Genomic DNA, 18,896 nt, shown 5'->3' with positions numbered 1-18,896 from the left:
TTACTTCCCTAGGATAACACCTAGCAATATTTATATTTCCACAACTTCTGACGCCAAATGTAGTAGGTTCAAATTAGGTGCACACACACGCAACTAGGAGGCAACACTATTTATTAAACGGTAAATAATATAACACTCTACATGAGGTGGTGACCACCTTCCTCAACTCACTAACACTCTGGAACACGACACAGACTGGACCAGGCAGGCAACGGCCTGCCTGGCCCAGGACGACGACTCGGGACTTGACGACCGAAGATGTCTTCACCTTGGAGTACAGTACAACAGCAGCCTCGCTCTGCGTTCACACCACGCTTATATTTGGTTTCGCGTGGCTGGCTCCGCCCCGGCGTGGCTGGCTCTCTTCAGGCCACGCCTCCCTTCCCAGGACACGCCTCACTTCCCCCACCTCTGGGAGGGTCCGGATCCCTCCACCACGCGACCCCCCAGGCACCCCCTTGGGGCCCCCAGCCTTCGTACGGGCCGACACAGTAGTGACCTTTCTCTGTCACTACATTAGGAAGCCACTGGAGCTATGCACTTTTAATTCTAGATTGAAAATATATTTCTTTAGAACTGCTTTTTGTGTTTAGTATTTGAGGACTGGGGGAAGGGGTGGGGGGGAGGGAAAGTGGTGAGGGGGGCATGGCGGGGGGGGGGACCAAATCTGTTTCTCAACAGCGAGCGTTTGCAGCATTCCCAGGCCATCGCTGGCCGCGACCACCGCTCACCCCAAGCCCGTGATCCGGTGCGCAAGCGTGCGGGTGAGAGCGGCGCGTCGTTGGGCAAGGCCACACTCACCCCATGAGCAGGTATATGAGCACGGTGACGGAGAGGCAGACCCCGCACACGCTCGAGTGGCGGCACAGGAAGAGGATGACGTAGCACATGAGGCTGAGCAGCACCACCCACACCATGTTGAGGCTGAAGAAGTGGTAGAGGCTGAAGAAGCCGGCAGCCACGCAGCACAGGTGCTTGGTCCATGGTGGCACACCTGTCCGCGCGCGCGCACAAAGCTAAGACAGATATCTGTATCCCCCCCCCCCGCCTTCTGTAGCTGTAAATGACAGTTGAGGGCAAGTGCATGAGCACCATTCTTGTAGTGCAAGGCTAGCACGAAGGAAGGCGCTGATTCAGAGCCTTCAGTTGTTTCACAGTTGGGGCAATGTTGCCGTGTGCTATGGCAGTTCGAGTAATTTAGGGGTATTTATTTTGAATTGGTCAAATTTGGACCCTGACGCAAGCACACAATCGCCGACTCAATTCAAATTACGCCAGGTGATAGGTGTCTATCTGGCATTCGAACATCCTAACACCTCTGCATTATTGCCAGGAAGCGTAAAGCCTATTCTTTCTTTTTATCATCTTGATAATGGAAAAAAGGGTCCATAGACAGATCAAGGGATGTTTGTATGTATATATGTATGTTGATTTGTTGAAATTCTTTCGCAACGCACGTATCCACCCGTGCTAATCGGAGGTGCGGGGAAAGGACAACATCCACTGTGAAGCAGATGGCCAGCAGTATGCTAATACGCCATCACTATTGACCAGGGCGGCCTACCGGATTCAAACCAGGAACCTCTGCAACAAACGGTGAATGCGCTATCGCTGTGCTGCCACTGTGCTGCCACTTTGCTGCCATGGGTGCTGTCGGTGCACGGTTGGCTGCATGTGCCCTGATTGTGTCTACGGTCCCTTGATGCAACACGAAGTGTGAATGCGCCGACGGCGCAGTCAAGCCTAAATAAAACCAATTTCAACTGAAAACTACCTATGAATAATTTGAAAAACATTTAGAAAAATTTGAACGTGCTATTTATTCTACAGGCTCAATTTGGTGATCATTTAGCAGACGGCGTTTGTGTTTACTAAAAACATGGCATCTGAATTGTTTCACGTCAACCACCCAAAATATAATTGCCTGAGTATATGTGTAGTTTTTCTGCTAAACTTCATGCATATTTTGTAAAATGAAAAATTCCGTGCAAATTTTAATGGGATATCTCCACATAAATATTAGCACATATCAATCTGAATTTAATTAATTCGCTAGCAATGTAAACAGTGTTGATCAAAGTTAAATCACGAATGCATTCGCTGAAAGGTCTTGGGACTGATTCAAAATTTCAAACACATCTTGTTTAACCCTTGTTATGGGTGCCAAGTTGTTTGAACCTGGTGATTTTAACTTGCGTTAACTCTCAATTGCTCTATCTATCAGTGTAGGATATGAGAATGTGTTTTTTTGCACAAAGTTACTCGATGTGGTCATTACCATCGCTCACTTCACCTTCGCGTACTTGACCAATATTAACGACCTTAATGACCTCAGCTTCCGAGTCTGTGCCACTGCACAATCTCAGTCCTTGTGTTAATGCAGCTCCTGCGGTACAGCCTGGATAGATCGCGATGCCCCATTCAGCATAAGAGCTTTGCGCTTCATTAACTCCATCCTGTATGAAAAGGTTATTTGCCAAGTGCCACCGCAACGTTTTAAGATTTGGCGAACCGAACACCGGATGGCTGTGTGGACAGGGAGAGGCGGAGGGCAGAGGTCGCAACCAGGTACCCGATACCCGTACCCTACCCGATACCTGGCTACCCGTACCCAGTCGGGTACGGGTACCCATTTGCGACCCTGGTGCGGCCAGGTACGGGTACGGGTAGGCCGTGAGTCACTGGTGAGTAACCGTTTGTCACTCATTTCGGGTAGGGTACGGGTACAGGTAGGGTACGGGTACAGGTAGGGAACGGGTACCCGTACCCGGCCGGGTACGGGTACCCATTTGCGACCCTGGTGCGGCCAGGTACGGGTACGGGTAGGCCGTGAGTCACTGGTGAGTAACCGTTTGTCACTCATTTCGGGTAGGGTACGGGTAGGGAACGGGTACCCGTACCCGGCCGGTTACGGGTACCCATTTGCGACCCTGGTGCGGCCGGGTACGGGTAAGGAATCAAAACCCGTTTGCGAACTCTGGCGGAGGGGCAGAACCCAGTCTACTGTGGTTTAACACAGCGCTCTGAACCACCTACCCTTATCTTTTGTTCTGAAATGGCGATGCTGAACTCGAAGCAAACGTCATGAAGGAGGGAGTGAATTCATGCGAGACGTACGTTCCTGCAGAGTGCTATAGTTCACAATCTTCATAACAGAGTGAAGGATATTACAGGAATAGCCGGAAAAGGCAACCTAAGCATCCACTATTTATCTTTTCCACACATGCCAAAACACCCTTGACTCATGTTGCAATGTTTCTCAACAGAACGATTAAGGGCACCCTTGTTAATTGCTAAGGAACTGCCAATCCAGTATTCATATTCATCCAGGCATCCACTCTACGTCCGTCCTTGTGGAAGAGGTACGTAGATGACACTTTCGTCATCTGGCCACATGGCCGACCAGCTCTGAACCAATTCCTCAACCACATCAATTCCATACACCGAGCCATCAAATTCACCATGGAGGTGGAAAAGGATGGCAAGCTACCATTCTTGGATGTTTTCATCTAAATGAGACCAGATGGCTCAATGGGACACTGTCTACAGGAAAGCCACCCATATGGATGCATATCTAAAACCTGACTCCAACCACCATCCTTCCCAAAAGAAATTCCTCATAAAAACTCTACACCATAGAGCTCGATGTATTTATGACCATCATCACCTAGCCCGTGTACACCAAGCTCTCAAGATGAATGGATATTCAGACTACACAATCTGTAAAGCTATCACCCCAACCGTCGGGAAAGAACCATCTGAGGACCCAATCAAAACCATCACCTTGCCATACATAGCAGGGGTCACTAAAAATATCTCCAAAATCATGAGCAAACACAATATCCAGATTCGATTTAACACAGTACATAAAATTCGTGATCTGATCCCATCTGTGAAGGATGTGATCCCTGACATGCAATACCCCGGCGTCTACAAACTAAGCTGTGTCTGCGGCAGTAGTAACATTGGGGAAACTAAGTGACGTCTCGGACCGTGTTCGTGAACATAAGGCAGATCTGAAACACGGTAGGACCAATACCGTGGTTGATCATTGTTTTAATGCGGTGGGCTCACACGAAATGTATTTCTCTAAGACGAAGGTACTTTGCAAACCCACTGGGTATCAACAAAGATTCGTTCATGAAGCCATCCACATATACAGACAAAACTTCAATCGAGAAGATGGGTATAAACTGAGCAATCATTAGAAGGACGTTATCTACCAGTTTAAGTCATAACTGGCTGTGATGATCCCATCCTACCACTTTCCGATGTTAGTTGTTATTTTCGACTCTCTGATTTTACATTAACAGATTAAATTTCCCACTAACACAGCCACCTCGCTCGCCGAGCTCGACGTTGCTGCTCTGCAATCTCCCATAAACATGCTAATCTCGCACAGTAACATAGCCACCTCCATGCCCTCGTCGTGGAGGCCGCTCTCTGATCTCACATTAACATGCTAATTTCTACTCTTAGTTTATTCGGTAAAGTCACGTAGGTAAAAAATGAAATAAAAATTAATAAAAAATAAAATAATAATAAATCATATTATTATTATTTTATTTGATTAATTTAATTAAACTAAAATAATAATAAATCATATTATTATTATTTTATTTTATTAATTTTAATTTCATTTTTTACCTACGTGACTTTACCGAAAAAACTAAGAGTATGAATCCTTGCAGTCACGAAAGCTTCAAATCTAGAAATATGCTAATTTCTCACATTGACATCACTAGCCCCGCCGACTTTAAACCTTTAACACAGTCTGCCTCAGCAGCTTTCCCCCTCTTTTTTCCTCCTCATGACTATTTCTTGTGTTGTGATCGAAACGTAGTTTTTTTTCTTTTTTCTTTGAACCTATCTACATGACTTTACCGAAAGACCCAAAGAATATGAATTCCCGCAGTCATGAAAGCTTTAAGTCAAGATGTAACTGCCAATCCAGTGTTATAAAGCATTCATTAAAGTTTTCACGGATAGATTTCTGGCTCAAAAAGACATACCCCTGTGCCTTGTTAGCAACAGAATGTTTTACACAGCCGTGCGGTGTGTATTTAAATTCCCTCATATCTTTCCCTCTTTGACAGCAGTTTCAATCAATGCCCTGTCAATTCCAGCAGTTACACGTTTGTTTTTCATCTCTATGGTGTGTTGCTATTCTTGCAAGATTATGTGCACATGACACAAGTACGATTGCCAATCCAATAAAAAAGTCCCCTTAATATTAAACTTCAACGTGTATGTACGTACTGCATATCGAACTTCCTTCGCACCGTACGTAGCCAACTGTGCTAAATGGAGGTGCGATAATATCCTTTCCATAAGTCGTTAGTATCACATATTTGTTTTAACTCGAATTCACCTGTGTACGTGAACTTTCGTGACAATATGCCTATGCTTTCCTTTTTTGAGATTAAAGTCACACATCAGATTCAAGGATTAGCAATTTCACGTGTACCGCACATTTAATTCCCAGAATTAACCCTAGAATCAATGCAATTAAGGGGAAGAGATGGCCAGCTCCTGCAAGCTGTGTAATTATATCACACATGACTTGGTTAGAAAAAGCAAACGCTTCCATGGTATTGTGGCCCACACACTGGATTTGCAATCCAGAGATTGACGATTTCTTCTCCTAGCATGGCAGTTGAAACGTGAGGAATATATATGTAGACATTAAAATATCCCCTCACCTCCATCCACCCCACAGTATAAATGGGTGTGTCACAGTCAATCAGCAAGTCGAATGTGGTGGGGTAAAGTGTGAGTACTTCCACCTCTTCCTAAATGTCTTGTCAGTACGGTAAGGAAGGACAAATTCCCTTTAGAGGGGCTCTCTCCAGAGCTCCCCTACAGTGAAGGCCCTCCTACCAGCAGTTGCACGAGTAGGCAACTGCACGGTTGTACCTTTGCCATATATTGCTTAGAAATATCATCATAGGCCTCGCTCTCTATTTCCTGTGATATGTGAACTCAATACAAAGGCCCTCAATCTGCACGAGTATAATTGTTGAACGTAAACGGTGCAATTTAGTTTGTGCATTGCTATTGTCTGTCAATCTCATTTTAGCAGCCGACGGGATGCATTCAATTACTTCGTCAGCCTGAAAAGCTTACACACGAAACACAAATGAAAGTGTGCATGTCTGATTAGAGAATGCAAGACCCGTAATTAACTCGGAAACACACGTGCAACAGCAAGATACAAATCCTGACATTGGATAAAGATGAACCGCGTGTTTAAAGTTTAATTCCACATTACATATTCCAGTAAAAATACGGCCTGCTGCATATCCTCCAAAGCGAAAAAAGATCATGGAACACTGTACGTATTGCTGGTACCCCATGCATGCAGATGGCAGGATAATAACTAACTGCCATTATAATTTCTGAGCGGAGGACAGCTGACTTGCACTTGGTTCCACCACTCAACTGGCACACCCAAACGGCGAGGGGCAAGGGCAACATAAAGTAAAAAAAAAGCTTAACCCACTCTGCTGGCAGAGAGCAGAGGTCGCAAACGGGTTTTGATTCCTTACCCGTACCCGGCCGCACCAGGGTCGCAAATGGGTACCCGTACCCGGCCGGGTACGGGTAGCCGTTGCCTACCCTAGCCGTTCCCTACACGTACCCGTACCCTACCCGAAATGAGTGACAAACGGTTACTCACCAGTGAGTCACGGCCTACCTGTACCCGGCCGCACCAGGGTCGCAAACGGGTACCCGTACCCGGCCGGGTACGGGTAGCCGGGTATCGGGTAGGGTACGGGTATCGAGTACCCGGTTGCGACCTCTGGCAGAGAGTCACTCCAGCAGCCGTAGCGAGCGACTGCCTCGCGAGCAAGAAGCCACGCGAATATCAAAGTTCGGCGCTAGCATTCGCATAAATACTTCAAGAGGGCACAACGATCGCGTTAGTGCCAGCCAATTACGCCCGGGCAATAGGAGGCTGTGAAAAAATGAGAGACATGCAAAGTGCAATGATGCAAGTCAAGTAAAAAAATATATTATTTCGTAAATGGGAAACGACGACTGCACAGGCTTGGAACGATGGCTGTAATCGCCACATAAAAACACTGGAAATCTGTGAAGTCTTTATGTGCAATATCAGCAGTACTGGTTTATATATTTTTTTCAACGACGTATTATCGTGACACGGTGCACGCTGGTTAGTGTACTGTGACCCTATGATTTGGGTGACCTAATTCTCAGCCGTGGTTAAAATCAGCGGTGAGTGATGCCACCCCCGTTCCACCTTACCGAACCTCACTGACCAGTGTGGTGAAGTATGGCCAAACATCCTACGTGACTGACATTGTATCAGGGAGGAGTTCTACATCAAGAAGAAGGATTTATAAAGACTATTAAATAAAATAAATATTATCACTACAATGTTTTTATACTGCTCTCTAGTGAAATAGACAATGCATCACAGAGGGCTTTCATCTGTTTAAATTAAGGAAAATTTATTCAATTTAACAGATCTGATATTACTGAAAGAAATATTACCCTCCTATAAATGTCACACATTCCTTGTCATGCTGGTGCAAGCTGTTTGCAAATAAAATGTCGTTCTTATAATAGCAAGTGCGTCAATGAGACTTCCTAAAAGGGTTATAAAGATGTCTTTGTTTCCCAAAGGACAACATATCCGCAGTAAATACTGCTGTGAAAATGCCTCTCACCTGTCACTACACTGACAAATCCAACCACCTCAAGTGATCAGCGCATTTTTAAAGTATCTGCAAACCCTCTAATGCACCACTCTCTCCATGCAGAGCCTGTAAAATGCTCATCGAGAGCAAATGCATGCATTTGTATAAAACCCACGGTACCCACGTGCTCACACACAAAGTCAAAGAACCCCCAAATAGCCTTAAGAGACTGTTAGGGAAAGTGCTGTGAGCGAGCACCTATGAAGGCTGGCACGGCGCACGAGGGGGTGGGTGGCCAGCACCATGCCCAGCTGCCTCTGTCTCCTCAGTGACGATGTTTACACATTGCACCAGGTACTCATTTGAGGCTGAGTCGACCTCGGGGAGGCCCAGGACCAATTCAGAAAATCGTCACTGGTCTTGGATGTGGGCCGGAATCGAACTCTGCTAGCTGGGTTCGTTGCGCAGTGCGCTAACCGTTGCACAACCACTCCCAACACACTCACACGCATGCACGCATAAACACACGCTCAGGCCCTAAGTGCTCGCTTCCACCTTGCAAAATGTGACTAATTTCAATTATACGCCTAACTACCGTGGGGAGGCACAAGGCTGCGGACGAAGCTTGTCGCGTTTAGGTTTGGGGATACCTTCTTACGGAGGGTGATGCAAGGTTATGCACCATTATATGGTGCCTGACAATGATTCATTCTCCTGTGGAAAAATATATATTTAAAAAAATAAAGGTGTGGCCCTGCAATTGCCCGCTCGCCCCTCTGTTGGCGAAAGGGCCCCGCTAGAGGGAGCCCTAAAGGGAGCCCCTCTAGAAGTAATTGGAGTAGCCACACTTTACCTCGCCACACGCAACCTCCCGACTGACTTAATGTCCACCGCTGGGGGTTGGACAGGCACAGGGGATTTAAGACATGTGCCCATTGGTTCAACTGCCACGCCGGGAGATCAATCGGACGACCCCTCTGAATTGCAAGTTGCTAACCGTTACACCATGGTGGTAACGCTCTCGTGTGCAATCAGGTCTTCATTTCAGCTGGGTCTGTCCACGTTGGCGGATAGAAACATTTCTACACTGGAACCCGACAACAGGCATTAGTGCTGGATACAGTCAGATTGCAAATGTGATTTGTAACTTTGTTCCTTACCTGCGTATCGATAGTTGAATGTGAATGTCATTGTATTGAGGGACTGCTTCTGTGTGGCATTATCTTGTTGTTGTTTTTGCCGCCTTGCCCAAGACTAATAAATCGGACTTATAAAATGTATTTCTTAAATATGTATTTATATTCAGTGACTTGCTTACCTTTTTCTCTATTTTGCACTCCTATCGTTCCGTGAATTTGTTGCTGCTGTAATTTGCTGACCTGTGAAAAAGAGCTTTGCAGCTCGTCAGATTCCTCCAGTCTAATGAATGACTCTGCTTCAGTGTGCCTCGATCTATGGTTGTGAGCCACCAGTCACATGCTAACCTACTTCAGTCCCAACAGAAAACTGGAACATATTTAGTGAGGATTTATGACCTGTGTCTGCTATGTTTAATCGGAACCACCTTGCTCCCCCTTGCAGCAAAGCCCAACTGCATTTCCCTTGAAATGCCTCAACAGTAAAGTCACGTAATAATAAAATAATGAAATAATAAAAATATAAAACAATAATATTCTCACGACGTTTCGACTGCAACACAAGCAATCATTATCAGGTGTGAAAAAAACACGGCAAGAAAATTTGAAAAAAGTGGCGGTTTTTTCAAATTTTCTTGCGGTGTTTAATATTATTTTATTGTTTCCCTTCTACGTGACTTTACCGAAAGAACCAAGAATATTAATCCCTGCAGTCACGAAAGCTTTAAATCAACAGGTTACGTTTGGGATGCGGGAAGCACTCATTGCAGTGGCAGCAACGCGCCTGCAGCAACACGCCCGTGTTTGGAAATAAAACATCTGAACCGTATTCAGTGCACTGCCTTGCGTGAGATTAAATGAGTAAAGGACTGCTCTTCTGACTCGGGAACCGGAGAGCAAGCGTGCAACTATTTGATTTCTTCGCTGTGCTGGCTTTTGATTACCCATGTACACGCAACAAAACCTACCGGAGTGCAAATGTATGCTGGCAGTCGGCTGTGCTCATTATCATGGAGAAGGATTAGAGGTTTATTGAGTCTCCTGGGAGTGCGTCCCTGGGATATGGCGAGGAACCGATAAAACGCACACAATAATGGCAACATGGAGACAGGCATACTGTCGCTACACCATAATCTCTCCGCAGTAACCGACCCATTAATTTGCTTTGAGCAACAATGAGGTGAATTAATGGGAGGGCCCAGGCTGTGTGTCTGACAATGGAAGAGATGTGCAAGTGAATGACAGAAAGCAAAGTACAACTGGATTTCTATATGGGAACAAATTGAGATTTTTTTTTGCACGCTCATACATTCTATGGATGAAACAATACATCGACTAAATCAAGTCAATGATTCATATTCGTTTTTAAACTCACGATATACACGTAGAATCAAGCGTGTAAGAATTGTTTTTGTGTATGTTGTACATATTTAGGTTTGCACCACCCCTGCAGTGATGAGAGGTACTACCATTTGTCAGAATGTAAAAAAATTAACCCGTAAAAACAAAGTTTTTCACTCTAAATCCTTTATATGCGTGGTGGCTAGAGTCCTCTCGTCCTCTGGCTTGAAATGGCTGCCACCTATGGGTCAGATGATTGTCTGCCAGCATTAAGCAATTGGTAATTAAATATTTAAAAAAATTTCCCTAAACAGTGTAAAATTTTGGAAAAAAAATTTCACGAAAATTAATTGTCACGCACAACGAGTCTGTGTGCAAAATGTCAGCTCGATTGGATCACGGGAAGTGGGTTAAAAAACGACCGAAAGATTTGCACAGTCGTAAGCAAGCAAGCAAGCACGCAAGCACGCAAGCACGCAAGCAAGCAAGCAAGTGAACTTAATATAAAGGATTTAAAAATAATCTAGTCTGAAATTTAAATCCTAAGAATGATTGAATATCTAGTAGGGGGCTGTGAGGGGGGATAAATCGTTCCACCCTTGATATATCCTCCATGTTTATGTTGGTTAAGTCCACAATTTTCTCAACCCCGCGATTTCCAACTATCAGGTGCATGTGGTGTGCCGAGGCTTAATTTGCACGTGACTAGAACAGAGCGGTAATCACAATAAGGCAGTCTGTTGGAGGGGGTTGTGATGACCGAAGTTGAGTTAATCGGCACTAAGCCCAGCACATTTGACCACATCACTACTAAATGTTAAGCGCACCGTGCTTGCTGAAGAAAAGAAAAACACGAAATCAATCAGTGGCTCACAATACCGGGCTCAACGTGAGCGTTCGCGGGGGAACGTCATGACAAGGAGACGACAGAGACGGCGACGCGGGAGAGAGGGTTTGTGCAGGAGGACGTACTCAGGCGGCAGTAAGCGCGGATGAGGAGGCAGAGCAAGAGCAGGGCCCAAATGGCCTCAAGGCCCTGCACAGCTGTGGGCAGCACGCACGAGTGCAGCAGCTGCGTTAAAAACGTGGCCTGGTGCTCTTCCATCCTCTCCGCGACGAACACCTGCAGCCCCGCCATCGCGAGCACACGAAAAGCACACAAACGTAAAAGTGAACGGGCAGAAGAGCAGCGAGCTGAGCGAGCGCGCACGCGAACGCACGCACACACACAACAACGTGTCACGACAACACGCGAAAAAACATTTCAAGGAATAAAAATTCAGACAAACGCGCAGCCGCGAGCAACGCGCGGGGATTTAGGTCGGCCGGCTCACAACACATCTGCCCAGAAGCGCACCTAATCTGACAATCCACTGACATGGATGCTAAAGCAGGCAACTTTCTTTTTTTAGGCCAAAGGAAACAAAGTTCCCCGTTATTGACTTTTCAGTGAAACAGCATTCATAACATACTTTTATAGATGCCGCCAATTCTTCTGGAACTTTTGCAGCTTAAATGATAGTTTAATAATCCCTTTAAATATTGTCTAAAAGCTATGTACACGTTTGTCAAGGTATGTTAGGCGTAATCATACTCGATGATTATTGTAGTGTTTCTCATTAAGGTTGCGGTATATTTTGTAAATTATAAAAAAAATGCCAGCAAAACTGAATCGTGGAACAAATGGAAGCAAAATAAAATATCGAACATTTTTTTATTATTTTGATTTATTAAAAGCCAGAGGGAGCCTATTGAGTACATCTGTAATTTAAGGTAGACATGGGTTAGGGGGAAACACATGAGTAAAACATCTATTGCGCAACGTGAACATTTTAATGTAAGATTTCATAAACTAAACCGAGAAGACTAAGTAAAACAAAACTTTAACGTAAGATTATCTTTAACTTGGCAGCAAAAACATATCACCAGTTCTAATATCATACAAAGACACAGCCTGAATATATTGTTGGGGCAAGTGCTGTTAGCGAGCACCTATGAAGGCCGGCACGGCACACAAGGGGGTGGGTGGACAGCACCACGCCCGACCGCCTTTGTCTCCCTAGTGGCGATGTTTAAACACCACACCAGGTACTCATTTGAGGCTGAGTCGACCTAGGGGAGGCCCAGGCCAGTTCCAAATAATAGTCACTGTTGTTGGCCGTGAGTGCAAATCGAACGCGGGTCGCCGGGTTTGCAGCGCGCTAACCGCTACAATACCACTCCCCGCGATACATACATACGTCGACCCACACATACACGTGTGTAATTATCTAATCATCGCATGTCCAAAATAATACGTTGGACGCATACATTAGTGGCATCTGGTGTATCTAACACAATAAGAGTTAATAGATTAATGATATATCGCGTTCCACGTAATCAACATTAAGTGACTGCACTAAACAACTAATGGCAATGGTTGGTGCATCGAGATGATTCATTGAAATGCTGTCCACAGCAACCTGTGAGTTTTCATTCCAGATTTCTCAACTTTTAAGTGAAATAAGTAGCCCGTCATGTAAATGCACAAAATTGGCAATGTGCCACTAATGCTTTATAAACATCAATGATGATGCATCAATGCGGTCTCTCTCGAAAACATCACAGGGCAGAATGGACTCTACAGGAATACAACTAAACACGGGGGATGAATTTTCTTGGAACTCAAGTAACAATAACCAATTAAATAAAGGAATAACTGTGAAAGTGCACTCAAGAAAGGATCGGAGTGTTGAAAAAAGGGGCAAAATGCCAAGACACTGTGCACAACTGAAATTTAGTGCAGTGGCATATTGCATAATTTTTAATTCCTTACCTGCTGTCCAGTTTATAACCGTCATTACTCATCGTCGGCTCGATTTATTGAAACGGTTACACAAAATTAAAATGTGCACTTCAAGAAAAAGGAAATAAAATAGCAAAAGCTTAATTTTTGTTTCAAATAGGCTGTAACATCCGTTTATCATTTTCAATGTTCAAATTGAAACACAATTTCTGAAATGGGCATCCGGCTACAATGTAACCTCTTAAATCCGACTCATGTAACCAATTTGCTAAGGCACCAAACGTAACAGATACATGCATAACACTAAAATTAATGCAGGCTTGCAGTACATGAAATTTGACCCAAGCACCGTTCATGAAAAAAAAACCATTTCATTCCATACGATATAAATAATTAAACACTTTTTTTTATATATACCAGACTGTGCAATTACACATTATATCAGTCTGTGTGCAAATGTGCGGGACTACAATGATTCGATCTACGTGCAATTTCAGAAACAAGAATGTGATTACTGTTAGGTCCTGCAGGCAGTATATATATTTAAAAGAACACAATCTCTGCTGTGCATGCATTTAAGAGTCGGCCAATGTAAGGGGCATCGTGAGCATTACGCTGCCACCCATAAGTTCACCTCAGCCTCTAATCCTCAGGGGCCACTGCAGTCCAGATGTCCATGTCTGCCAACGTTTTTCAATTCACATAGAAATATTCAAATGAGATTATGTGCAATTCATGCATCTGTTGATTAGTAGAGTAGGGGTGATTCGTTTTTTGCCGATTGCACGCATTCAAAATCTGCTGTGTGTGGGCCATGCAAAGTACTTTAGAGTGTGCAGCCTTTTAAATCTACAGCATCGTTTCAATCAGCATCGAATTATTCTCTATACACTCTTCACTTAAGAAGTGTCCATGCTCGCACTTCTGGCAATGTAATTGTATGGTACAATGATAATGTTACAGCTATCTTAACTACAAATTAAAAAAAAGGAATATCATTGATAATTTGGGTTAAATCGTGTCGGTATAATCCATTTTTTTTACTTTAGCCATCCACCAATCCACAAAGCCAGTGAAATCAAGTTGTAACATGGGCAAATATATGAACTCATTTGGTTTATCAGCAAAAGCGGAATGTTTAAAAGCAAGCAAAATGTTACCATGTTTATCTGGCATTTGGTGGAGATCACATCCAGCATTATCAGGTTTTAAGAAATGCTCAGCTCTCATCCTTTGCTGATAAACCAAATTAATTGATATATTTTCCCACATGACACCTTGATTTGACTGGCTTTGTCGGGGGGGGGGGGGGGGTGGAGAATTATAGTATAACACTGGCATCATAACTACACGATCTATAATCCAAAATAAATCATTATGAATCAAAATGTTGGTCATAAAAACTGACGTATATAATAAACAAAAAATCGATCATTTAACCAGTAGGTTTTCTTCATGATCTCTACTCTGGAAAAGCAGGGTAGTTGGCGTATACCGAACTGCATTTAATAAGTGCTCCATGACAGTACTTTATTCTACATGTACAGGCCTTTTGTGACTCCGCTGTTGGATGAGGGACGTCCCACGCCATGGGGATTGTCGGAGGAGTGGAGGGGGAATCTGCGTGGGTCAATGACAGCAGGTAGCATAGATGTAGTTCAGTGTTTCTCAAACGTTTTTGGCATGCGGAGCACTCAGCCAATGCAGACCCCCTCCGCTCGAATGGGATGATATATTTTTTGAATGATTGTGCTTTGGCTGTCAGGCACGTGGAATTTCATGGTGAGCACATGCAATGCAGTTTAATTTCTCTCCCGTAGAGAAGCAAACTGATTAGGATTTAGATTAAAAATGGCATCATAAACTTCACAAATAGATGGAAACAAATGTTAAATTGCATTAAAAATATGATTTATCTTGGAAAAATATACCACACCAAAACGTACGAAAAAAGCGAAATGTTTTTAGCGAATTTTTTTAAGACTTCAATGGCTGTGATTGTTTAATGTTAATAGACCCTTCCTGGCAAGGTTTGATAAATCTACAAAGCTAAAGGATCTCAAAGGCTGATATTATAATAGTGAAATAACCTGTATGAAGACTACACACTTGGTACCACCTAACCAGCTCCTACTTGAAGAGGAGTACTTACATAAATGTGTAGTGACATCGCGGGATGTCACTGTGTAGTGCCGGCCCTAGAGGCACGGCGTGTGGTGTATTGACATCGCGGATACCACTGTGGTGTGGGTGTAGTACCGTCCCTAGAGGGGCTCGGTCAGCGTCGATTGATAGCGCTGGATGGCACCACGCTTGGCGTGCAGTGCCGGCCCTACAGGGCAGGGCGTGGGAGTGCCGGCCGTAGGAATGAGGTTACTAAAAGCCATGGCACTCTGGTTGACCCGAGAGGGCACGTGACCAGTTAAGTCTACAAAGGGGCCCCAAGTGGGGGGCTAGGGGTGGCCACGTGGTCCGGGTCCAGATCTTGCTCGAGGATTCTGGAAGGTGGTCGTGGCCAAGGGTGGAGCCAGCCACGCCGCAGAGAACATAAGTCGGGTTCCCCACAGGGACCGGTGTTGTTGTTCATCCTGAAGAAACCTTCGTCTACGTCCTACCGAGTCTCCAACACGTGGACCTGGACACGAGCTGTGGTCACGGTCCGTAGTAGCTAGTTACGTAGTTACGTGATAACTATCGTAGTTAGCTTGGTGGTCAACACCATAGGTTGTTATTCTGTTAAGGGGCAGTTATCCCGTGTGTTGGTGTTAAATAAATGTGTTGCCTCCAAGGGTACATCTGCGACTCAGTTGAACTCACTACAAATGCATGCAAAGAGTACGACAGATTGATTGACTAGCTATCAGTGGCATATGAACTCAGTCAGGAGTAAAGAATAATACAGCTTCATTATTATTTTGCAGAGTAAGGCAAAGGTAAAGGCAGTAAAACACCCAGCTCTAGCCAGCTCTTGCTACGGCAAGACACCTAATTAGGTATTTGGCAGGACGGTAAAATGTGCTAGCTAGTGCACTCACATGATATATGTGAGCTCCTGTATGCCTATTTATACACACAATAAAGTACGGGTGTACACATTATAGCCAGTGGTGGTGGCGCACATCTGTAATGCAGTGATTCATTCAGAGGCAGGGTTGGTGGACCATGCAGGTATTGGTCCGTGACACAATTATTTATACCACATCTCCTATGCAGTACATCATGTTCATAAGACGTCCATATGCAAGGCAAGGAGGAGTATGTGGAGACAATGCAGCCATGTTTATGTTCTTCCAACATTCTGACATTAAACCTATTCGAAAACCAAAACAACATCATTCACTCAATTGCCCAACTATCCCATTCATTCAAAAGTCTTCCACAAAAAAAGGGTCTTGAAAATGCAATGAGGTTTTCAGCGGTTAGTGAAGAGTTAAGCAATTATCACATGCAGTCAATTACATAACAAAGTATGACTATCGGGGCATGGAAATGGAAATTCAGCAAGAGGGTATAAGATGCGTTACGTGTTATTGCACGTCTGCATCACATCAGCAGCCGAGCTCATTGATGCACCTCCACATCGTCATAAAATCATCAATCATCGCCATCAGAGTGTGTCATTACCGTGCACTCGCAAGGTCATTCCAAAAAAAATGTACACCTGTCATCACTTAAGAGTCCCCAGATATCCTCCATGGAGTTAATACGGTTCAGCGGCACTGTTACACGCCTGTTATCCTGCTCTTTAAGGCCATGCACTGGTGGATCACATGGAGATTTGTGGCTCCCAAATCTGCTACTGGGCTGCAAAGGTTGCGATCGAAACGTCGTGATTTATTTTATTTTATACCTACGTGACTTTACCGAAATAATCAAAGAGAGTATGGATTCCTGCAGTCACGAAAGCTTCAAATCAAGATTGCATGAAGCACTTTTGAGTGTCAAGGCTCTCTGCTCCTCCCACCCAGCTTAAAATACGCTGCGAAGCAGAGCAGTGTTCATTAGGACGCTGTCTTTCCGACAGCTCTGTTCTTCACCTGAGGACGGCTGCTTGCGTTGTAGCCGAAACGTCGTGAGAATGTAATGTTGTATTTTGTATTATTTCCCTTCTACGTGACTTTACCGAAAGAACCAAAAACACTTATGAGTAATTTCCGTCACCCCCTCCACAAATTGCACTGCTTTTAAATGCAGGGTGTCCTGAAAAAAATGCAATCAGCTTCATTCAAGCTGTATATTTTAACAGATACATTTAAACACTTTCCTGTCCACTTATGCCAGTTTTTTTTACAGCGCCATCTCAGAACATATAGCAGCAGAATTAACATAACAATCCACTTTATCCAATCTAGATTTTAAGTTTTCGTGACTGCAGGGATCCATACTCTTTGGATCTTTCGGTAAAGTCACGTAGCTATAAAATAAAACAAAACAAATTAAATCACGACGTTTCGGACGCAATCTCGAACCACTGACTCTCGTGACAATTTTCCTGTGTGGGGGACACCGCCTCTTCGCGTGTTATCAGGACCATCGACAAGCATGCCTTTGATTGCACAATCAATTTCACTTCAGGTGCTTTAGCGGCTGGCCACAGGAGACGACAACACAGCAAGTAGGTTCACGAACCTATCCCGGCCAGGCATTTATCGCCTTGCGTGCTGGGTTGAGTTTCTCCCGTGTAATCAGATTTTCTTCCAAATGCAAAAAAAAAACCCTCATTCATGGTTTCGGGCCAAACATCCCAATTCCTGGCTATGAAAAAAAGTGTTGCATTGCTTTTTTTCTTTCTGCATCCTCCTGCAAAAAAAAATATCGAGACTCAATGAGGTTTTTTTTTCATTTCTGGACACCTAAAATGTATAAACAACTCTATTGCATATTCTTTATTCTTTCGGTAAAGTCACGTAGAAGGGAAACAATACAAATATATAATAAAAATATAAAACAATATTATTTTGATATTCTTGATTCTTTCGGTAAAGTCACGTAGAAGGGAAACAATAAAAATACATAATAAAAATATAAAACAATATTATTTTTATTTTATTGTTTCCCTTCTACGTGACTTTACCGAAAGAACCAAGAATATGAATCCCTGCAGTCACGAAAGCTTTAAATCAAATTATTGAAGAACACCACCAACCTTGGTCTGGCTCCACGTGCATGCAACCTTGAGCACCGGCTACAAATTCAAATCCACGAGCCATTCATTTCCCCCTCTTTTTTTTTTAGCCCCCGGTGACCGTGGGACAACACGCACCCTCGGATAGAATCCCTACCGCCCGAGGCGCGCCTCGCCGGGTAGGCGCGGCACCTTCGCGCCCGAGGCCTAACGCTCGTGCGACCGGCGCGCGCGCGCACACACACACAACAACCCGCCCGCATATTTCCAACAACAAAACAAACGCACGCCGATGCGAAGGACGCGGCGCTGCTCGGTGGCTCGCCAAAATGCAAGTTTGCCACCGACCTTTGTGCGAAGTGAGTGGCCGAAGTGTTGAGGGCCGAGCGAATGGGTCTCCCCGCGGGGGCCTCACGACCGCCGCTGCATCGCCAGCGACTGACGCGCTCCTCCGGGGTCCGCCAGCCGCCGCCGCCGCGGTCTTCCGCCACCGGCAGAGCAGCTCCTCGTCTACCGGTAGAGGTTCTCTCTGCCGGAAGATGCGGCGGTTGAGATAATCGATTTTCCGGAAAAACGCGAACTTGATTTGAAGCTGGATTTGAAGCTTTCGTTACTGCAAGGATTCATACTCTTATGTTTTTTCGGTAAAGTCACGTCGGTAAAAATAAAAATATAATACATGAAAATGAATCAAAATAAATCAATTGATTTATTTTTATTTATTAAATCAAAATAAATCAATTGATTTATTTGAAAATACATATTTTCAAATGAATCAATTGATAAAATAATAATAAATCAAAATAAATCAGAATAAATCTATTGATTTATTTTCATTTATTAAA

At 44.3% G+C, this 18,896-nt stretch overlaps 1 protein-coding gene across 1 annotated transcript in view; it reads right to left on the bottom strand.

Moving 5' to 3' along the window:
- Positions 1 to 18,538, bottom strand: part of PORCN (porcupine O-acyltransferase) — a 120,512-nt gene extending 101,974 nt beyond the window's left edge. The window contains exons 1-3 of the mRNA XM_078872383.1: positions 18,400 to 18,538; positions 11,114 to 11,264; positions 802 to 994 (exon numbers count right to left, since the gene is read on the bottom strand). Of these exons, the coding sequence (XP_078728509.1) occupies positions 802 to 994; positions 11,114 to 11,246 (326 nt within the window). The 5' untranslated portion in view covers positions 11,247 to 11,264; positions 18,400 to 18,538. The remainder of the gene's footprint in view (positions 1 to 801; positions 995 to 11,113; positions 11,265 to 18,399) is intronic.
- Positions 18,539 to 18,896: the final 358 nt, after the last annotated feature.

The sequence above is a fragment of the Lampetra fluviatilis genome, chromosome 34 (assembly GCF_964198595.1).
Source record: "Lampetra fluviatilis chromosome 34, kcLamFluv1.1, whole genome shotgun sequence".
Lineage (NCBI taxonomy): Eukaryota > Metazoa > Chordata > Hyperoartia > Petromyzontiformes > Petromyzontidae > Lampetra > Lampetra fluviatilis.
Note: the sequence above shows the minus strand (reverse complement) of the source record. Positions and strands in the feature narration are given on the sequence as shown.